The 21,823-nt window shown below is 43.1% G+C and overlaps 1 protein-coding gene across 7 annotated transcripts; it reads right to left on the bottom strand.

Moving 5' to 3' along the window:
* Window positions 1–7,635: 7,635 nt before the first annotated feature.
* On the bottom strand, window positions 7,636–21,483 carry LOC143476983 (uncharacterized). Of its 7 annotated transcripts, none has more exons than XR_013121434.1 (7): window positions 21,329–21,483; window positions 20,980–21,051; window positions 17,138–17,295; window positions 14,550–14,607; window positions 13,534–13,602; window positions 12,442–12,499; window positions 7,636–7,855 (listed from the first exon to the last, which is right to left on the bottom strand). XR_013121434.1 is itself a non-coding variant. In XM_076975415.1 (7 exons), exons 2-7 carry the CDS (start codon window positions 19,324–19,326, stop codon window positions 7,759–7,761), a joined length of 546 nt encoding a protein of 181 aa, XP_076831530.1. In that variant the 5' UTR covers window positions 19,327–19,552; window positions 19,865–20,277; the 3' UTR covers window positions 7,636–7,758. The 7 variants fall into 7 exon arrangements, 1 of the variants encoding a protein (XP_076831530.1); XM_076975415.1 differs by lacking the exons at window positions 20,980–21,051; window positions 21,329–21,483 and adding exons at window positions 19,221–19,552; window positions 19,865–20,277; XR_013121435.1 differs by lacking the exon at window positions 20,980–21,051 and having other exon boundaries at window positions 17,138–17,336.
* Window positions 21,484–21,823: the final 340 nt, after the last annotated feature.

Raw genomic sequence — 21,823 nt, 5'->3', positions numbered from 1 at the left:
TGTAATCTAAACGTTGTCTTCAGCAGTTGGCCACGTTTTCAGCCACATCACATCTGATGTTGGCCCTTGCCATGCACCTGGGATAGAAAAGCTTGGTATGCCTTATTCACCCCTAGCAGTCTTCAGCTGAAATGTCTCTGCAGCCGAAAAAACCATTGCATCCAGGAGGGACATTTGGTCATGGGGCCGATGATCATACACCTTCCACCTCCAGACTGAAAAAAGTTTAGTGGTGTTGAGGAAAGGCGAGTATAGGGCGGGAGGAAAAGGGACATCACTCTTGGATGGTCTATAAACCAGTTTGTGATGACATGAGAATGACAAAATGCTACATCGTCCCATCACAAATGTCCTCGTGTTTCCTCCCACCTGTTCCATTTCTGCTTCTGGAACCAGTTGTTGGTAGAGTTCATTCAAAAACGAAAGAAGGAGGTCACTATTATAGGGACCAATCTGGCATTTGTGAAGGACCAAACCAGCACTTGAGATTGCAGGACAAATTGTTATATTTGCTCCTCTCTGACCCGGTACATTACTGTACTTCATTTTAGTTCATTGATCTATATGTGCAAAAAATGTGTATAACAGCTGCCTTTGTTTTTGCAGGACTTTGCATTTTATACGATATTTAAGGTTTTGAACCTTAGGTTTTCATTTTTGGCATGCTGTGTACAAGCAATTGTAAATAAGACAAAAACGATCCAGAATTTTGTTATTGGATAACCTTGTGTGTATAGAAAATTTAGGCATTATAAAAACATGTAAAATGACTGCATTTTGTGCCATAACAACATGAATTGAACTAATAGTATAGCCACTGAAAACTGATGTTGTGTTCACTGTGTTTGGAGTTTTGAAAATGTGACTATAGATTGGACAAACGCACGTTAGCAGTCGTCAAAAACTGTAATATTTTACTGAGGTCTTCCCATTTGACATGTATTCTAATCATACTTTACCATGACCTGAATCTGCTTTATTTTGTCAAATTTTACTGAGAGTTACTAATCTTGACTTGTAGCAGTTGGGGTCTTCAGAGGTCCTTCTGTTTGACATCACATTCTGTTACATGATCTTCTGGCACAAAATGTTCAAAATGGCTCCAAAAAGGGTGGTTACACCAGTAGGTATAACGTTTGACTTGGCAGACATGCTTCCCCATGTTAATGGAAATATTCAGAATTGCCATGTTTCTCTATAATACTCTGCTAAATTCCGTAAATGTAATACTTAAAATACTTGTTTAAGATTATGCCAGTGTATTTCAGAGGCTGTTTAGAATGTCTTTACACATTTTTTCATTATTCTTGGTGCTGCATTTTTATGGTTACACCATTTAGACAGTTTTGCCCTATTTCTCTCAATATTATCTCATAATGTAATAAAATCAGACATGTCAAGATAGGGGCCCAAAGAAAAAGATATTTCAAAGTAAATTATAGCTTTATTTTGAAATTATCACTTTTTAAAAGTTATTCAAACTTCAAAGACAGAAAAAAATGAGCGGCACGTCTTTCACCCAAAAAGAGAAAGAGAGAGAGAGATAGATAGAGGGAAGGAGAGAGAGACAGACAGAGAGGGAGGGAGAGAGAGGAAGAGAGAGGGAAGGTCAAAGGCAGAGGGTGAGAGAGATATTTCAGCACACACCATGGCTTCTCTCTTAGGGTGGATCTGATGGTCATTAACGGACCATGCGGCACGTAGTCCAGCCTCACACCGTAGCAGCACCCCCCCCCAGCCTCTCCCTCAAAAATTCTGCTGAAGAAAAAGCAGTAAATATCATTGGCCTGGTAGGCAAGGCCAATTCCGATATAGCCATTTATCCTCAAAATAAACAAGACACCACAATGCCCTTAATCAAACTTGATTGGCACTTGATATGTTTACATTATTAATTATTACAAAAAATAATAAGTTGCTTTTGTGTGTGTGTGTGTGTGTGTGTGTGTGTGTGTGTGTGTGTGTGTGTGTGTGTGTGTGTGTGTGTGTGTGTGTGTGTGTGTGTATGCATGTATGTTTCTGCATGGGTGTCTTGGTGTTGGAGCTGAAGTTATCAAGGATGTTACTTTCCACATGCATTGTCAGGGCTCGCTGTCTGTCATGATTCGCCAGGCACCCTGCCCTAGAGACACACCCACTGCCCCTCCCGTCGCACCCACACACACACCCAAACACACACACACACACACACACGCACACACACAACACACACACCATTCCTTCACCGCTCTGACTCTCCTGACGAGCACCTGTTTCTCCCCCATTTCTAGCCCACAGGAGCTCTCTTCCAGTGGTATGCCCTGAGCCTGTGCCTCTGTGTGTAGATTTAGTACTTAGCACCTGTGTGCTTTGTTTATCGTGGCGCTTTTTGAGTCAGCTCTATGCCGTGCCCCTTCACATTCCTCCAGGACTGGAGAACAGAAGCAGCTTTCATGCACGCATCACACTTCCTCCCTCTCAGCATCACACTGTTCTAAGCAGTTTGCCTTTTTCCAAATAACTGTAATAACGCACACCTAAGAAAGCCAAAGCAGAGTATGTTACATATTTAAAGAACGTCTTTGAGGCAAACTGTGCTTGTTTACTGCTCTTAACAGACAAATAGCTGAGCTGTAAAATCAGAAACTCCACTGCAATGCTCAGTGCATATTTGTTTATCACTCCTTGATTTTAGAGAGCATTTCCATTCCACTGGAAACACAAACACTGGGATTAATACCGTGCTTATAGAAGACGTCCTACAGCTTCTCATAAATGACTTTTAGGATGTGGTTATGTGGTTGGAATGGAAGTGGGCACAAACCAATTTGCATTTGTTAATAGTCTCTGCATATGCTATGGCTCTTACCAAATGTCATTCAATCTTAGCAGCACTACCACCCTTCTTTAAGTATTCATGTAAATGAGGACATTTGGGTTGAGTCCTGGAAAAAGAGTAGTAGAGTATTAACTCATAATGGGAGTCTCTTACGTACAGTGAACTCCCATTACGAGCTAATCTTCTGTTAAAAGGAGGTAGTGTTTAGCATTAATCAGATGATTTTACACTACAGACCCTACGTTAGATACATTTCCCAAATTTCATTTTAATTCGTCTAGTTTTAGGTCTTGGAGTGAGAAACCTCCAAGGAAGTATGGTCCACCAAGAGGACTGTATCACTGCACCTGCTGCCAGATATCTTATGTATCTTATGTATCTTATGTATCTTATGATGCAACTTCAGGAGAAAGACTCTATTTTGTAGCCAGTAGAGCATTCTGACTCCAGCACTGAGTCCCTGAGTTCTTCCGCCATTTCCGCAGTTTCACATTCAATCTCCAAACCATAACCGATTAACTAAAGAGGGAAGGCGTGGTCTCCAATCACAAGCTCTCTACTGCAGAGTGTCGGGCTGTGATTAGCGGTCTGCTCACAGAAACTCTTTCTCCATAACAGGGAAGTGGGAGGTTTTAGAAGTCATTTTTTCCTGTGATGGTTAACGGAGAAAGAGTAGATCAGTCACACAGCTGGCCCGGGGAAAAAAGAAAAGCTGAAGCTCTTGGGAGAGTGGAGATGACCAGCAGACAGCAGTGAACCCGAGAGAAACCTCCCCCTGCCCCTCCGGACACGGCAGCCTCCCCTGTCATTTCAGCATACTCTCATTAAATCTGAAACGCAGGCCTGTGTTAATGGCCTGTCAGCACTGTTAGCATTTATTTCACGTGAATTGATTCAAACCTAGACGTTTTTACAAATGCCGCAGCTCCCACCGATCACGGCATGAAAAATTAGCCTCCTCTCTCCCCCTCACTACCTCCACCTTCAATGAATTTCAATAAGCAACAAGGTTGTCTACACTTCAGCGCAGAGGTGTATGAAAAATTGTGACATTTAAGCTTTTCAGAGGGTTTCCAGTATGATTTGAGCTCCTTTGTTCAACGCTGCAGGTAATGTGATGGGATGTTGAAGGAGTTAAAGTCAATTAATCTCCTGGCAGCATATGTTTTCAGATAAATTTATATGCATTGGTTAGTAAACACAGTCTCACAATTCAATAAAACACAATGGCTCTTTAAATTACGCACATACAAACCACAAAGAGAAAGGTGAACAAGGATAATTGCTAAATTATATGCTAAATACTGAATGAGGGGAAACATGGAAATGTTTTGAATCATGATAATCCCATCCTCAGAGTTTTGTCCATTCAGACAGTCTCCCGAGCATCCTCTCTGTTCAGCAGAGGCAGTAAAGAGCAGCTCCCTCAGCTGTATTTATGAGGCTGTGTGTTTCTTCATTTTGAGAATACCCAAGTCGTTCTGCATTGGCCCATTCTGATGGGGGGCACTGAGTGCTGACAACAGTTTAAATTGATTTTAGGAGCTGGTAGACAATCCATTTCCCCTGAGCTGATAGGGAAGGACAGGCGAAGAGGTGTGCGTTCAGGGGTTGACAGCACCATCCCATTTCCAAAGACAAACACGCTCACAAAACTGTATTTTCAACTGCTGATTCACAGTAATGATAAAATTGCTGTGTGGGATTGACTTGGGAATCGGACGTCAGACCTTTCAAGAAGCAAGAGCTGAGACAGGCCGTGCACAGTGAAAGATGTCTGACTGCAGAATAAACACAGAACCGAGAAGGATTAATTAATGCCGTTCCTAGGTGTTAGGTTCTCCCTCCAAAAGCTTTCCTTTGTTTCTTGCTGGTAATTAGAGCCTTTGTGACTTGGTTTTCGGGAACTTTGTGGATATTTTAAAGTGCATTATCAGTTTCTCACCTTCTTTTCTTACTGCTCTATTCACAAGACAATATCATCTGAGGAAGTTATGTCTTCAATTTTTTCTGATATCAGTTGTTTCCCCAAAACACATTATTAAAATGAACTACCTTGGAATGGATACGCCAAACTGAAGAATCTGCATTTCTAAAGTAGGCACACTTGAAGACTTCGAAGGACGGAGACCCATCAGTTGTAGATTACATTATTTCTCTGTCAGAGTGCACAGACAACATATGGTGAAACTTTATGGGAGCTAAAATTTAAAACTTTCAATTTTATTAAATGAGATCTGAGTGTAGTGACATTTCTAGAAGGGAAAGTAAACAGACTAAAGACCGGAAGCATTACATGGAACCACCATTTCCTTAATGTTATAAGGTCTCTTCCAAACTGCTTTCACTTTACAACTGTCAGAAATGCCAGTGATATAGCAGTAATGGTACCCTTTCCTGTCATGAGTGCTTAGTTGAATCCAAACCATAAGAAGTTTTTCATATTAAATGTTGTTTTGGTAGGCAAGATCAGAAACATTTTTAATTTGCAAATGTCTGAAATTAAGTATTCACTTTGCTATCCACTGCGGTCAATATGATGGGGTTGTGTTAGAAAACTACGTAGGGACAGTTTAATCACAGTCCATCTTTGTTCCCAAGCCACGTGAGCATGAATGAACAAAACAGCCATTTCCTGTGCAGCACCAATGAACATGTCAGGCTGGATAAGGGTTAGAAGTCCTTAACTGACTGAATAAAGCTGAACTGAAAAATTTGCATCCTGTCCTTCTGGTAAATGGTAATAGCTAAAGTAGTACTCAGGCCATAGAAAAATACAGGTGGAACATCTAATGTTCTGCAGGCAACAAGTTTTCATATAGCAGTTTACACTTTACTGTCTTAATTGTCTTCTTTAATTGTCTTATTTACTTTGCCTGGTCAATAATGCACTGTAAATTATTTCATTTGCTTTCTTGTTACTGGGTCTGCATTACTGACCTTGACAGATTTAAAGATGAGTTTTTTCTGGCACTACAACACCATCAGAACAATCTTACTGATGCTTCAGTCACATTTAGCTAAGGCTGATCCAGTAACCCAGAACTTACTGCAGTCCAATACAGCTGTTCAGCACAGCTGTAGAGTAGCAACTACGCAAAATTGAAGTGTACAAAACAGACTTTGCCCATTAAAGAAATGTTCCAGGTTTATGACCTATTTCCTGTGATCAGCATCTGTGCAGTTTTGTACCATTGATTCACTATGAATCCACAGACAACAATTTAGACACACTATCATGTAGTTAGGAGACAACACTAAACTCATATATTCAAAGTGAATCTATAGTAAAAGAAAAAGGACAGTGGTTGCTGTTCCCATTGACAGATTTTGTAGAAATCTTTAGTCAGAGGTGTTTGTACATGAAGTTGTAAATCTGTATAATTAAATCTCTCAGAGATACATATCTAAAGGGAAGAATCTGTGATAATGAAATACGTCTAATCTACTGCCATGTTGCTCATAGTAAATATGGTTCTCTCTCATCCTGCATGGATCCCACAAGTGCTTGAACTGTACTCCTCCAGTTTGAAAGTTGGATAAAATTATACAAGAACAGTGTTGGCAACACATTCTCTCCTGCCTGTCTCCTCTAAAACCATTTACTGTAGTAGCTGTAGTTTTAAATTTGTGTTATAATCACGTATTTCAAATGTTTATCAACATTCAACGACTGCCCTCAGGCTTGCATTATAAGATTAGAATTAACAGGTTTTCTTTCCTGGTACCCTATGTTTGAACATGAGGTATAAATAGGGATTAGGCTGAAAAATGCTAGAATATTCCTTTGACACCCAAGTCCAAGCCTTGTACTGGAACATGGGACTTAAACTTCAAATCTCCAATTAATGTAATCTTTGCCATCCTAATGAGTGACAGAGAGACAGAGGAGGTGATCATATCCAGCAGTGCTGTGCGGGGAGTATGTAGCAGATGATATATCATCCTGGAACTGCGATGAACAACGTGAGCATCTGTCCTTTGTGTCGGAGTTGTCCCAGCGCTCTAATCTTTCTCGCTGTTCTTGTCTGACATCCCCTGGAGGGCAACGCAGAACTGTGACCCTAGCTTTGGCAAAGCACTATAAAGGCTAACCACGTCCATCACCATGACCAATAATGCAGGGTTTTGGTTTAATCAGAAGTCAGAATTCGTTTGACTTGGGCAACCAGACATTATTGTCACCCCCATTTTGTCCTTTTATGGACTGATCCCTTAAAAGCTTCAACCAATGAAGTACAAGAATATTTCAGGAAAGAGAGGGAGCAGTTTTAGCATTGTTGCAAAGCACTCCGAAACTGTTCTCTGTGCTTAATGTCAACTTGTCATTGGGTGGGTATTTCACACAGAGCAGCTAGACCCTTCGACAATTCCCGGAGGACAGCCATCACCCACCAGCACACCTCCAGTGAAAGAGAGGGGCGGAAGCTTGCATTACACAACATGAATAGTCATGAGAGGAACTCTTTCCGGAATGCATCCATGATCAGATGCTCCTTCCTGTCAATGTCGGTCTGCACAAATGGCTGAAGGGGGCACTGATAGCCTTGTGTTATGAGGCATGGAAAGAACTAGAATACTTCACAGGACATGTAGAATGCTGAATGATGCTGGTGACAGTAAGTCACATCTGAACTGGGGCATCCCTCACTGTCAGCCTGTGTGCTGGCTTGGTCCATGATTTTAACACTTTCTGCAAATCAGTTCACAACTGAAATATTTTGGCTCATATACAAAATCAAAAAAAGAAAGAACAAAAGAAAAAACAATTCATGAAGTATTTATTAGTGTTCATATTTTATTAATAAAGTAACGGTTTGAGCATTGCTCTGGTTATTGTTTCAAACAGGACAGCCAAGCAATGCAGACTGAATCCTTAATCATCGACTTAGCCATGAATCCACGAAGGAATACAGCCACTGTTGTTTATTGATGCCCTTTTAAAACCTTATGAAGCATGTATACTTGGAATGTCTTTGCAGGGGTGCACAGCACTGTGAATGGGCCTTGGACAGTTGGATGGCATCTGGATGATAACTACAAGGAAGACAAAACAGAACAGCTGAACATTTTTTTAGCACAAAATAATTGTTCATTTCTAGAAATAATTGGACGGGCATTTGGGGGAGTCATTAGACAAATATGGTAAAACACACACACACACACACACACACACACACACACACACACACACACACACACACACACACACACACACACACACAATGTAGAGTGTAATCATTTTGTGGGGGTACAGTTAACTCGGGGAAAGAACTTTTGAGCAGAATGTTGTTGATTTTGGAAATGGGTATCCAGCAGGATGGCCATTTGTCAGGGTGATTCTGAAAATTAAAATACAAGCTACTTTATCCTACAAAACTCACAGAAAAAAAATCTTTATACTTGGACTATGGGTCAAACCAATGTAATTCAATGAGAGAAACATAACAAAACTGTTACGGAACAGCTCCGGACCCTTCTCTGTGGGCGTGCCGCTACGTCGTCTGCGTGCAGTTATGTCCATGTTAGTAGTTCCGTGGGTGTGGGTTGTTTGTGAGCGTGTTCGTTTGTTACACCTGTGCCTTGTCTCGAGGTCACGTGGGTCTGTGTAATTCACCTATTTACTGTGCGTTCGCGCGGTGTCGTGTGCTCGTCTTTGTCTAAAGTTCATGCCCGTGCAAGCCTCAGCATCAGAGTGCTTGCACCGTTAGTGCTGGACTTTCCGTTTTGTGTTCAATAAAAGTACGTGTTTCACTACGATCGTTGTTGTGCCTGCCTCCTCCACAACACGTCACAGAAAGACGAGCCGACCAAATGCCAGGGTACACCGCAGCAAGGAAAAAGGGGAAGAAGACCAAGCGCTGTCACGCCGCTTCCCCTGCGCGTCGCTGCACGGTACCGGTACCCGATGGGGAGATGCAGCAGGACCCCGTGTGTGCGCGCCTGCTGCGTCAAGCTCAGGCGGCCGAAAGCGCAGCAGGGGCAGCGTGCTTCCTGCTGGCCGCCGAGAGGATGTGGAGCATCAGGCGCGGCGCTCCAGCCCAGGCATGCCCCGAGGAGGAGAAGAGCGCACCGCACCAGGTACGCCCCGAAGAGAAGGGTTCCAGTGAGCCCCTAGAGGTGGGTGTAGGCACCTTTGCCCTCACCCCTCCCGATTACGAGTCTGGGAGTGAGGACCCCGAAGAGGAGTCAGATGCGCCTCTGTTTGTGAGCGTGGGCTCCCTCGTCATGTCCCCACCCGAGAACGAGTTCGGGAGCGGTGAGTCCGATGCGGAGGGGTGTCCCCCCCTCTCAGTACACTCGGAGGAAGAGAGCGAGGGCGGGGCTAGCGGCCACCCCTCCTTGGGAGCGGCTCCCCGGAGGTCGGATGAGGAGGGGGTCAGCCCTACGCCCTCGTTGTACTCAGCACCAACTGTGTATTACGGGGAGGGTGCGGAGGAAGTCAGTCCACCTCCATCCCTTCGCTCCGACTTCACAAAGCCCTACGGTGCGGAAGGAGTCAGTCCACCTCCATCCCTTCACTCGGACTCCACCGAGCGCTGCGGTACGGAGGAAGAGGACGTTAGCCGCCCTCCGTCCGTTTGTGCACCATTCTCAGAGAGCGACGAGGAGAAGGAAGTTCCTCGGTCCCCCTCAGCGGCGAGCAGCATGGACTGTTCCCGCTGCCCGACCCCGGAGGAACCCATGTCGCTGGGTCGGAGTGTCGCCAAGAGCGAGGAGGAGATGGAGACGTCGGAGGGCGAGGCGAAGGCAACCCCAGGAGCGCAGGGGGTTCCTGGTGTAGTCAGCGGTCCAAGGTGGGTGTGTCATGCGCCTTTGGAGCCGCCGCGGACACCAGCCGGCGCAAGGCACAAAGCCAGGACTCCGGTCGCGCCCAAAGGGAGAACCGAAGCTCCCCGAAGGAAGCCACCGGGAGCGCGGCCAGCGGGAGCTCCGAGCGGCGCAACGCGCGTGCGGAGTCAGAACCCGAAGACCGGAGGGACTCCGCCGCCTGTACCGCCCGCTACGTCTGCGCCCCCAGGAGGGGCCGCGCCACCGTTTGCGCTTTGGCAGGCAGCCGGAGCGATGCCATGGCTGCCTGTTCCCATATGTTTGTCTGTCCCGTTGTTATTCCCTAATCTCCTTTTCCCTCTTGTGCCTTTCGTGTTTCATGTGCCAGTGTGTGTGTTTGTCGCTGTGCCGTTGTTTAATGTATTTTCCCCCGTCTTCCCAGGGAGGGTGTGCTAGAGCTGTTCGCGACGGTTCCCGCCGTCGGGGGTGACGGCTCTCGGAGGCTCGTGATCCCGGCGGCTTCGGACCTGCCCATCGGTGTTGGTTCGGGGCTTTCCAGCTCCGCGGGACGCTCCGGGAGTAGCGAGCCCCTGGCGGGGGGTTCTGTTACGGAACAGCTCCGGACCCTTCTCTGTGGGCGTGCCGCTACGTCGTCTGTGTGCAGTTATGTCCATGTTAGTAGTTCCGTGGGTGTGGGTTGTTTGTGAGCGTGTTCGTTTGTTACACCTGTGCCTTGTCTCGAGGTCACGTGGGTCTGTGTAATTCACCTATTTACTGTGCGTTCGCGCGGTGTCGTGTGCTCGTCTTTGTCTAAAGTTCATGCCCGTGCAAGCCTCAGCATCAGAGTGCTTGCACCGTTAGTGCTGGACTTTCCGTTTTGTGTTCAATAAAAGTACGTGTTTCACTACGATCGTTGTTGTGCCTGCCTCCTCCACAACACGTCACAAAAACAAAAAAACTTAGTCAGGTTGCTTAATCTTAAAACTCCATGCTAAGCCTTTCAGCACATAAGGGCTGTCTCCTGTCCTCAGCTCAATCATAACACATAACACTTCCTATGCATACTGACCAGTGATCATTGTAATGAGACACTGTGACACCTCTAATTAGTCACGCTGAAATGCAGAAGTTAAACAAGAACACGACTGCATCGTGTCTTGTCAGGAGAATTCAACTATTCATCTGCTATTTACGGACACAGGGTCTTGTTAGGGTGGACACTCATTATTCAGGCTTTCATTTGCGTGCCAACCGACTCCATCTAGAGCATTGCATAGCACAGAGCAATTAATTATGAACTGCTATCAGTCAGCTGTGAATTAAATATTAGTGAGCATGATATCCTCTGAGTGAGAATAATTTATGCACTTCTTTAAGCAAGACAGACATGGATGGGAGAGAGAGAAGATAGGAGACAAAAAAGAGAAAAGGACAGAGAGAGAGAGAGAGAGAGAGAGAGAGAGAGAGAGAGAGAGAGAGAGAGAGAGAGAGAGAGAGAGAATGGTTGAGGCATGTTGACAAGGCGGCATGGGAAATGTGTCCAATCTATCTTTGGCCAGGCTGAGGAGAGGGAGAGCATGTTAGTGAGGTTTATCCACACAGAAGTCCATTGCCACACACTGCCATTTGGGCAATCATATACTTTAATGGCTGAGCAGTAAATCCCATGCTAACTGCTACCATCACACCACACGAGGCACCTACTGAAGGGGCAAAATAGGTTAAATTGGGCAGAAAGAAGGGTTCAGTTACTTTGGGAACAGAGAAGAGGAGCTTGTAAGGCTGTAAAACAAGATAAATGTGAGGTTTCGGAGAGCTGTAGAGGACCAATTTACTTTGCTTAAGAGAGTCATTAAAATGGGACACAAATGACCTGACTTTGGTTTTGGCCATTCGCATAAATGACCATGCTGTAAAAGGTGGAAACTATCAAACTCTTGAGTTGTTAAATTGTCTATCCACCTGTTTAGGAGTATCTAGCTAACCCATAGACTTGACCCATGACAGTGAATGAGGGCATTGACATGAAATGCCCCTTTAATATTAAACAGGATTAATATTAAACAACTATGTGTTGTTATGATCTTGGGTCAAGGTCAAGCACCATGCACTCTAAGAATAATGTCAGATTTCTGATTTTCTACACATTTTCTGAGATAGTTATTATGGGGCTTAGGGCTGGAAGAAAAACAGAAACCAAAATTTTTTAATAACACTTAAAAGCCGATTATGTGGTTGAAACATACTGTGATGGTATATATAACTGCAGAAACCTGTACACTTCTAATCTGTCTGTGCAAAAAATGGTTGCATATTGTTCACTCTGATGTCAAAGTTTTAAAAGATTTTTAACAATTACATTTCTCAATCTTGACATTTTCATTTAGTGTAATGCAAATAAAATAATAACAAAAATGTCAAAATCTGAATAATAATAATAGAACAAAAATGTGTTCTGGGATCTAGTGTAAATGCAACCACAGATGCACACGTCCACACACACACACAAATGCACAGTATATTCATTTTATTACACTTTGTCATGGTATTTACAAAAAAATTAAACAGACCAGGGGGTGTATGTCTGCATTCAAAGATGTACGATAAAAACATGCAGAAACACACACACAGACGCGCGCACACACACACACACACACACACACACACACACACACACACACACACACACACACACACACACACACACACACACACACACACACACACACACACACATACGCACACATACATGCACACACTTTTGTTGAGTTCTGTCCTAATGCCTGTAAATAAACACATATCTTTATCAGGAAGTCATTACACCACCAAGTGAACCAGATAAACACCCTTACCCATCTGTTATCTTCATAAGTAAGCACTTCTCTCTTTTTGCAGAATCCCTCTTTCCATCTTCATACCCCAATGAAAGAAAGAGAAAGAAAGAGAGAAAGCAATAGAGAAAGAGAGCTTAGCAGACTCTCACTCAAAGCAGAGGTGAAACAGCATTCCAGGAACAAACACTGCAGCATTTCAGACCAATCAGCCCCACCACTGGCAGGAGGAATTTAGTATGATCTTCTCAACAGGCATCGAGAGGGAAAGCCTCACTTTGGAAAGGTCAAGGAAGCGGTAGCCAGTGGAAAAGGAGAGAACATTAAGGGGAGAGAGGAGAGACCAATGGAGCAAGGGAGGGAAAGACAAAGAGGGAGAAAGCAAAAGAAAATAACGTGTTGCAAATTGTACTGTAGAAGTAGAAACAGTTCAGCTTAAAGCAAAGAGAAGGCAACTAATGTCAAAGCATTCACTGGCACTCGCTGTCTTCTTTCCCTCTCCCTTGTATATAACTGAGAGAGAGAGAGAGAGAGAGAGAGAGAGAGAGAGAGAGATAGGTCCATCCCTATGACTTTCCAAGGCACTGGGGCTTAAGGAATTGCATCTGCATATCTGCCTACTGTGATTGCAAGAGTGTGTGTGTCTGTGTGTGGGTTTAGGTGTGTGAGTGAGAGAGAGAGAGAGAGAGAGAGAGAGAGAGAGAGAGAGAGAGAGAGAGAGAGAGAGAGAGAGAGAGAGAGAGAGAGAGAGAGAATGCAATCTTGTGTAAAATTCATGAGCATACTTATTCTTTGGGCAGGAGCATAGGCATCACAAAGAGCCCCCAACCCAGCACCTGCTGAAACAGGCCTGCTGGACTGCCAGCATACATTCGTGTTTAAGAGGGCTGATGCACTTGGGCTAGCCTTTTAACTGCCAGGGCAGCTGTCATGTCATGGACTTGCATTTTAACTGTCACGGGCAACATCTACTGACTCATGATTTCTAATGAACTTTGTTCTTTCATTCTTTATATTCTTTGTGTTGTGGCCTGACTTTGCTTCAAATATCAATCATGAAGCCCAAACCACTTATTGACAAAGCATCAAATGTGTGTGATCCAAAGCACCTACCTGCAATGTGAATTCTGAGCAAGGATGTCATGGTGTAGCAGTCATCATGTACCCCCATGCCTCTAGAGTCTGTCAAAGGTAAAGCAGTTCAGTATGTTACTCTCCACGCATACTATAACCAAGTGTCATTCTTCACTGAAAAGCAGAAATAATTCAAAATAATTCAAAAAAATCACTTGTAGAAAATTCATTTCTACAAGTGATTTATTCATCAGATATTGTGATTTAATAAGCTGTTTTTGATCTATTTCGTGATGAGGCAGACAAACTTGTTTCTTTTTTATGTTACTCTATCACACCAAATGTCTGGCAAGCCACAGGATTTTAAAGCTTTCAGACATCCTAGCAACTACTCTCGATTCTCTCAGCTCAGTTCAGCTCTTAAAGTTATAATATGAAAACACAACTGACAAGCAGCATACAAGTCTCTGGTAGTACAGCCAAAGTCAGTGCCACTGGTGTCAATATTCAGGACCTCAGGATGTTGCCTGAGGCAAGGCTACTGCTGAGAAGGAGAGCTTGCCAGACAAGAACATTTGGGCTGGTCCAGCAGCAAAGTTGAGAGTTGCTGCATGGGTTTAACTGACCAGCTTGCAGCTCAAACACAACAATCTGCATGATTGTGTGGGGGCCGAGTGTGTGATGGTGATACCACTGGTTGAAAATGCAGTGCATATTACACTTGTTGCCCACTTTATTAGGAACCTCCTGTACACCTGCTCACTCATGTATTTATCCAATCAGCCAATCATGTAGCATTAGCAGAGTGCATCAAATCATGCAGACACTACCTATAAACAGGCACCCTGTTCTGACTACACATTTACTTTGCTATTTTTTTTATTCTGTCTTTTAATTGTGTACTTTGCTTTACTTGCTGATATAAATTTGACCCTGCTAATCTCAACAGTTACAGATTAATCACCAATGTTCCATATAAATTGCAATTTATTTTAAATAAGACGTTTCATTTGGCTATTGAGCTCATCACAGCACAGAATCTATACTTGTGGTACCTGTGGTGTCTCCAAAGGCTCGATCTTGGGACCAGCATTCTTTATTCTCTGCATGCTTCTGTTGACCACAGTCATCAGTAAATATAATGCATCATTGCAACAGTATGCAGACATCTCTCAATTCTTGTTCCTAGCCACCATCTACTGAGTTACCACTGACTTTTTTTCTAGCAGGAATCATAATTTTACACCAATATTGCACCAATATTGCACTGATCCTTAAATAGTTGCACTGGCTGCCTTTGTCAGCAAGAATTGAATTAAAAATCCTACTGTTGATTTAAATTTAATATTTTAAATGTCTACATAGTCTTGCCCCTTTTTACCTCAGCAGTATGATTATGAGGCATGCACCCTCAAGGGCCCTCATATCAACTGTTAAAACATGCTGGTGCTGGCTACCACTCCACTAGAGAGCACACAGTCTGCCTCTCGCTGTCTGTACTGAACCCAAACTCTGGAATTCTCTTCCAGATGACCTGAGGACTCTTGACAATTTAAACACTTTCAAGAAGAAAGTTAAGACCTTTTTATTCTGTATCCTTTAATTAAACTGCTCTGCTTGACTGTATCATATACTGTCTTTTAATTATGCACTTTGTTTTACTTGCTGAAGTTGCACTTTTATTTCCTTTTAGGGTGGTAAAGAGGTTCCACTTTTTTGTTTTGTGTAAATTATGCATTCTCTTTCATTTACTGTACTTTTTTACACTTATGTACTGTGCAATATCTGTTGTTTCAAATTTATCTTTGATTAATCTTTATTTTCCATAAAACACTTTGTAAACTGTGAAATACAAATAAAATGTATTACTCTATTGTTATTATTATTATTGTTGTTGTTGTTTAAAATATTCACATCAATCATCAAAATGAGATGAAAATGTATTGGTGGCTAGTTCAGAAACAGATATTTCCATACATATGGTAGTTTATACTGAACGACCCCCTGAAGTTTATACACAATAGTGCAGAAAACTAACAAAGAACACACAGCAAATGAAAGAGGGCAAAAATGCCTTGTTGATGAAAGGGGTCTGGAATGACCTGACTGGTCCAAGCTGACAGGAAGTCTATGGCAATTTCAATAATCACTCTTTACAACTATGATAAGCACAAAAATATCTTTAAACTTAGAACATTTAGAACACTTCAAACCTTGAATCAGAACAGCAGAAGACCTTACTGGGCTCCAATCAAGTCAGCCAAAATGAGAAACTGAAGCTACAATGGATGGGAACAGGCCTACCAGAACAAGACAGTTCAAGAATAGAAAACCACTAAAGAGTGTGATGAATCTCCACTTTTGTTTTGATGTGTAAATGATGGCACCAGAATTCTGAATTACATTTTTGGATCCAATCATTTTTGCCTATAAACCATAGGCAAACTGCACCAACTACACCAACTGCATCCCCCTCACCCCCGAATACCAGTCAAACTCAGTTTTGAATACTACAGCCTTTACTACAGCAGTTCCTAACCATGGGAATCCCTTTATTGCTACAATTTAACTATTTTATTATGGCTACTTCTATCATGACAATGGCAAAGACATTTGAAACATGGTTCCATGACCATGATAATGAGTTCAGTGTGCTTCACTGGCTTCCACCCCCAGTGTCATATTAATTGCACACTTTGCATAGTTTTTCATAACACCATCTCTGAAGAAAAGGAACAGCATTGTCCCAGTGTTGCTGTGTGCTCTCCAAGGTGCTGAAAGCTTCATCCTTCTAAGTTCAGTTGTTTTGACACACAGGTCCTCCTTCACTGAACCATTGCATCTGTCTCAATAAATATTCCAAACTTGTTCTCAAACTGGTCATCTCTGAGTTTCTGTTCTGCCCTTGCTGGCCCATTGGTCTACCAACCCATAAGAATTTAGTTGGCTGTATTTTCTACAATGATCAACTTGTATTGTGGAATCATGCCTATTTGTCGAATAAAATTACATGTCAACATCAAGCATTCAGAACAACTACAAAGCAGTCAAAATCTTTTAAACTCACAAATGAGTCTTCTTGAGTTCTAGCAGATTTGAAAATATGCTAAATTTTCACAGCTAATTTGAAAGTAACATTCTTCTAAGAGCATTGTTTAAATTGATTCATATCCCTAGGCCTAGGGTCACTTAAACTTCAAAACTCTGGTTGGAAAATTTTGTGACAAAATTAGTGTTTTGTGTGTCAGTGGATTCTGGTTCATATTTTGACAAGTTTAGGAGCGCCTCATTTGTTGGATTAACCCCAAATTATTGGAGCGAACAGCCCTAGAGAAGGTGCAGAAACTGCAAACAAAAACATTTTCTTAATCCTGCAATAAAAAGGTCACTTTGTCCAGAGTAATAGTAAAATTGCCTTAAGCCACCTGCCATTACAGTGTCCTATATGGGTATATACACAAGCTATCATTTTTATTTTTCCCCCTTTTATCTTCTGATAGAATCTCCACTTTAGCTAAAGTAGTGTTATTTCCACCAGCACCCAACGCAAGACCCACAATCAATGAAAGGAAGGATGTCAGTGCACTACTCATGAGCCCAGGTGACTAGAAACAAACTGACTGAGAAGCAGGAAACAACTCACATGGATTAGGAAACTGAAGGCATCAGGCACCATGGCGGTGACAGATGGCGTAAATGGCGTTGATTCGTGGGTGAGGATCTTCGTGCCGCCAGGCCTCTGTGGGCCTCGTGCGTTGCGTTCACGGCTTATCGCCTTCTTTTCAACCGCAGACTCGTCGTCTTAAAGAGAAGCGCTGATTCACTTTTAACTTTGACAAGGCCTATTACACAGATGGATGGCTCTGTTTCAGTATGCCCCCCACCCCCGCAAGCTGCTGTGGCTTTAGATTAAAAAAAAAGAAGTTAACACGTAGGAATCTCCATAGCCCTCATGTCAATCAACTCAAATCTGATTACATGTCTGCGTGAATCAATTCAAGCAGGATGGGAGATGGACCAGCAGGTCACGGTAGAACGATTAGCCTGGCATCATGCCCTGCTCTTTTATATCTGCACAGAATGATTACATGATCTGACCTCTATATGGAAGCCTTACACAAGCTTGCTCTTTAGATTCCTTATAAGAGCCTTAATAAAACTGTTTATTCTGGGAGATGTTCCTGCAGTGCAGAGCATCAAGGGTTCCTAATAGGGGAAAAAAAACTCCCCCATGTTCTCTTGTGTTCTCTCTCTCATACACAGCTGCATGGACACATCCCTGACCCCAAAGTATCCAATCAATTCATAAACTCATCCAGTACCTTTTAAGCATATTGACTGAAGTGATTCACCTCCATAACTGAGAGTTCTCAGTTGATGACCCCTAACCCTAAGCATGAAACTCAGATTCTAACCTGCTGGACAATCCTTCTGTGATTTTCACTATAAAGCATACATTAAAGTGAAACTAGTTAATTAATATATAAATTATTAAATACAGGCCAGACCTACATTAAATGTCTGAGCTGACCCTTATTATGGTAGTGTTGTGGAGGTAAAAAAAAATGAAAGGACATAAAAAAACATGCTAAACTCAGCTGCACTACCTTTTCAAGCAAGGTTTCATTCTATATCTGCTGTCTAAAGCGTCATATAATCAGTGCCATTTATGCAGGCAGCTGCCCACCTACATAGAACTACATTCCCCATAATCCTCATATCTGTTCTCAATCCCTTATTATTAGTTTCATCTCTGTCTACAAATACCTACCTGTTTCTGTTTGTCTTTGTGAAATCACTTTATGGTTGTCTAGTATTTCCAAGCTGCTGTGTTTTTGTATGCAATATTTTGTATGTATCTTCTTGATCTTATGATGTTTTTTCTTTTCGTTTTTAGCCCTTTGGCCTGAACATATTGAGCATGTTTTTAATAACATCCAGCCAATAACAGGCACTCATGCCCTAGTCTGTTTTGTTTGCATGGTTTATCGTCCTTCCTGTTACTGATGTTTTTTGGATTACCCTGTGAGCTACTATGTAAAAACTGTTAGTTTTATCCTGACTGTTTCTGCATTCAAAACTTGACACAGTGAAGCTGTTCACTCCCTGATTCACAGGGAGGACGGGTAGTAGCGCACTGCCTGACTCAGCACCAGACACGTGCTCCAGAGCTCATGCAGATCGACACAACCCTGTAATGGGCAGCATTAGTGAGACACCATCTTACACGTCGCCTCGGCCCTGAACAGCTGGATGCGTTGTTGGGGCTCGTGGTGTTAGCTACAGGTGTGCGGCCTTTAATTTACTGCCTTTTGCTTCAGAGCTGCTTGGCTCAGGCCATGTCTGCACAATTCCACAAGATGACAAAAAAATAAAACAAAAAGGCAACAGAAGAAACAGAAGAATATCTATAAAGATTCAGACTGGGGACAGCACTGCCTGTTTCAGGATGTTATTAAAAACTGATGCTCAATATTTTCAGCCTCCAGTGTTTTGATTTGGTAAATGATCTGGTAGGCCTTTCTAAGGCTGGTGTGATTCGTAGAGTCCTTAACTCAGCATGCCTCTACCGTCAGAGCCCATGCGAGTTTAAGCTGGCCCATTCATCACTGCCATAGTTCAGTCTCTCAGCACCACTGGCCTCTGTGTATTCAGACTGCTTCTGTATCCGCCCGCTTTGTTTCAGCGTTTTATGGTTCAGTACTGGTAAAAGGCCTGCAACCAACCTGTCAGGCCTCTTCTGTGGAGTGAGGCTGAATTGATTGTGATTCCTGCAGGATTGTGCCAGTGGCACAGGCATTGTAGCAAACGACAGTGAAAGGAGGCAGTCATGCACTGAGATGCTGCAGAAGCTGGGGGCAGGGGTGGGGTGGGGGTGTTAGGAGGAGGTCGGATGGGGGGGTAGATCAATAATGCATTCTCATGTCATGTAGCTCCTGCTAGATGGGTTTGCTGTCCTCAGACTCCCTGCCTCACATTCCATATGCCCCAACAAGGTGATAGAGTGAAAGAGTGAGTGAGGGGAAGAGAGAGGGAGACTTGTCATATTTTGAATCACCTGCCAGGAAAAGGATACACATGAGTGACGCTACATAAGAATGTGAGCGATTCAGGACTGAAACATCCTAACACAATCAGGTAATCACACTGAATTGATGTGATTAATAACTCTGTAACTCTTTGTCATAGGGTGGCCACACAACAAACGATCTTAACAAGCATGGCATTCGTATACTTGGAAATTCAGTGTATGCCAAAGATTTGTCTTGCTCTGTGTTTTTTTAAACCCATAATTGATGTTTATGGGGCTACAGTCAGGCGACAGATCTAAAACTCTGTATGGTTTCGAAATGTGTAAAACAGTCCTTACCTTACGTTGTACATCTATATTTCATGACACCGTGTCGTGACTCAAACAAAATGATGCATTACTGCAGGAGAGGTTGTGATAGCATGGAGTTGTCATTTCAGTGTGCCTCCTTCTAGTTTATGTAGAGATTTTCTTCTAATATGAACCCAAATCACGAGCAGCTTAGTGAAGTGGCCCTTGCGTCTTTCCGACACTGCTGTAATGCCTCACAGCAATATAAACATCCCACCAAAGAGAAAACCCGCCTCCTGCTCAGTTTGACTACACGCTGGAAAAGATGAATCACAGAAGCCTCGTCTGCTAATAACTATTCTGACGGCTGCGTCCGGGACTCAGAGACTCGCGGCTTCATTATTCAAACAGCGGCAGAGATGCCGCGAAAGGCCCCGCTGCCTTTCCCAGTGGCTTATAACTTTTCCAGCCTCGCACGTTACCTTACATCAGGGGTGCTCATTACGTCGATCGCGAAGGAAGTGTCGGTCGATCGCGAAGGAATGTGCGTAGATCGCGTCACATAAAATAGTAGTAGATGAATCGCACATCTGCACTGACGGTTGTATTTTGATTGACATTCACGGTAGCCAATCTGCAATCCACTCAACAAATTACGTTCCCCCCCCCCCCCCCCCCCCCCCCCGCTCAACAAATTACGTTCGCCCGCCACCCCGGTAGATCTTTCTGACTTGGTCATCTTATAAGTAGCTCGCAAGCTGAAAACTGTGAGCACCCCTGCCTTACATCCTCGTGATCAGAACACATCCGAATCTCGACTGGCGACGTTTGAAAAAGACACACCACGCACTTACCAATGCACGTGCGTGCCTCTCAGGTAGAGAAGATTAGCCTGACGAAGTAGGCAAAGCTTCAGACGCTTGCGTAAGTCATTTGGAAACGCCAAATGCAAACTTGACTGGGCTGTACAAGTGACTGTGTCATGAAAAAAAGAGGCATTCCGAGGTCCGGTTCATGATGCACAGACTGGCAGAGGCTATGTTGCCAGTGAGTACCAGTCATATTTTTAAAAAAGAATATACAGGGTCTATTTTGTCCTTCAAATTAACAGTAAGCAACCGCAACTAAATCCCACTGCAATTACAAAAGCTGCCAGTCATTACCTTGACTCCAACCACTGCAATCTCTGCAAACGTTCCTCGTCAATTAAGTTTTTTATTTAGCGATCACCGCACCTAATGGAAACATAACAAGAAGACAGCTGGAGTCACAAGTGAATTTTGATATGTGAAGCAAATATGGATTTATTGCTTGAAATATGGATGTCAAGCTGGTTGTCTGACTGATGCCATATGCTATTGCAGGGAAACAAATTGAAAGTCTGTGTTGAACACATCAATCTCTAAGTAGCTCCCAGAACTTGAAATGATTCATGCAGTTATGGAAAAAAAACTGCTGATGAAGTCCAAAGGTGCATACCAGTAACCTAGTGCAGAAAGAACTCAAGTGTACCTCTGGCAGCTGCTCCTAAGCTCCTGTGAATGTGTCCAACCCCCTGAGTTGCTGCAGTACTCACACCTGTCTCCGCCACCCCGTGACTTCAGCATCACTATAATGGATCCGAGAGCTCTCAGTAGTGGCTTAAGTTCAAGACGTATGCAGAGCGTTTTGAGTTTAGCTCTAAAGCGCACATTTCGTCTATTAGGAAGGTGGTTTCGTCGCCAGTTAAAGGAAAGTGCTTGCGTAATTTCATTTTCTCATATGATTTATTGTCTGACAAAAACTGTCTGATGTCTTGTGAACAAAACTCAGTTAAACACAGTAACACACGTCAACAGCTGAGATTGCATTATGGTTAGAGATACAAAGAGAGAATACACTAATTTTAAATGCCAACACAAATTTAAAAATATTTACTTCACCGCTTCTTACCCCATAATAAACAGCGATGAGACAAAAATGGCTGAGTGCAAATAAATAAATAATAATAAAAAATAAAAGGCAACA

The sequence above is a fragment of the Brachyhypopomus gauderio genome, chromosome 15 (genome assembly GCF_052324685.1).
Source record: "Brachyhypopomus gauderio isolate BG-103 chromosome 15, BGAUD_0.2, whole genome shotgun sequence".
Taxonomy (NCBI): Eukaryota; Metazoa; Chordata; class Actinopteri; order Gymnotiformes; family Hypopomidae; genus Brachyhypopomus; species Brachyhypopomus gauderio.
Note: the sequence above shows the minus strand (reverse complement) of the source record. Positions and strands in the feature narration are given on the sequence as shown.

Coding starts and splice junctions, on each gene's coding strand:
- LOC143476983 (XM_076975415.1), bottom strand. CDS start 19,326: ATGACTGCCTCCTTTCACTGTCGTTTGCTACAATGCCTGTGCCACTGG. Junction 17,296..19,220: donor CCACAGAAGAGGCCTGACAG/GTTGGTTGCAGG, acceptor CTTCTCTTTAAG/ACGACGAGTCTGCGGTTGAA. Junction 13,603..14,549: donor AGCCTTTGGAGACACCACAG/GTACCACAAGTA, acceptor TACCTTTGACAG/ACTCTAGAGGCATGGGGGTA.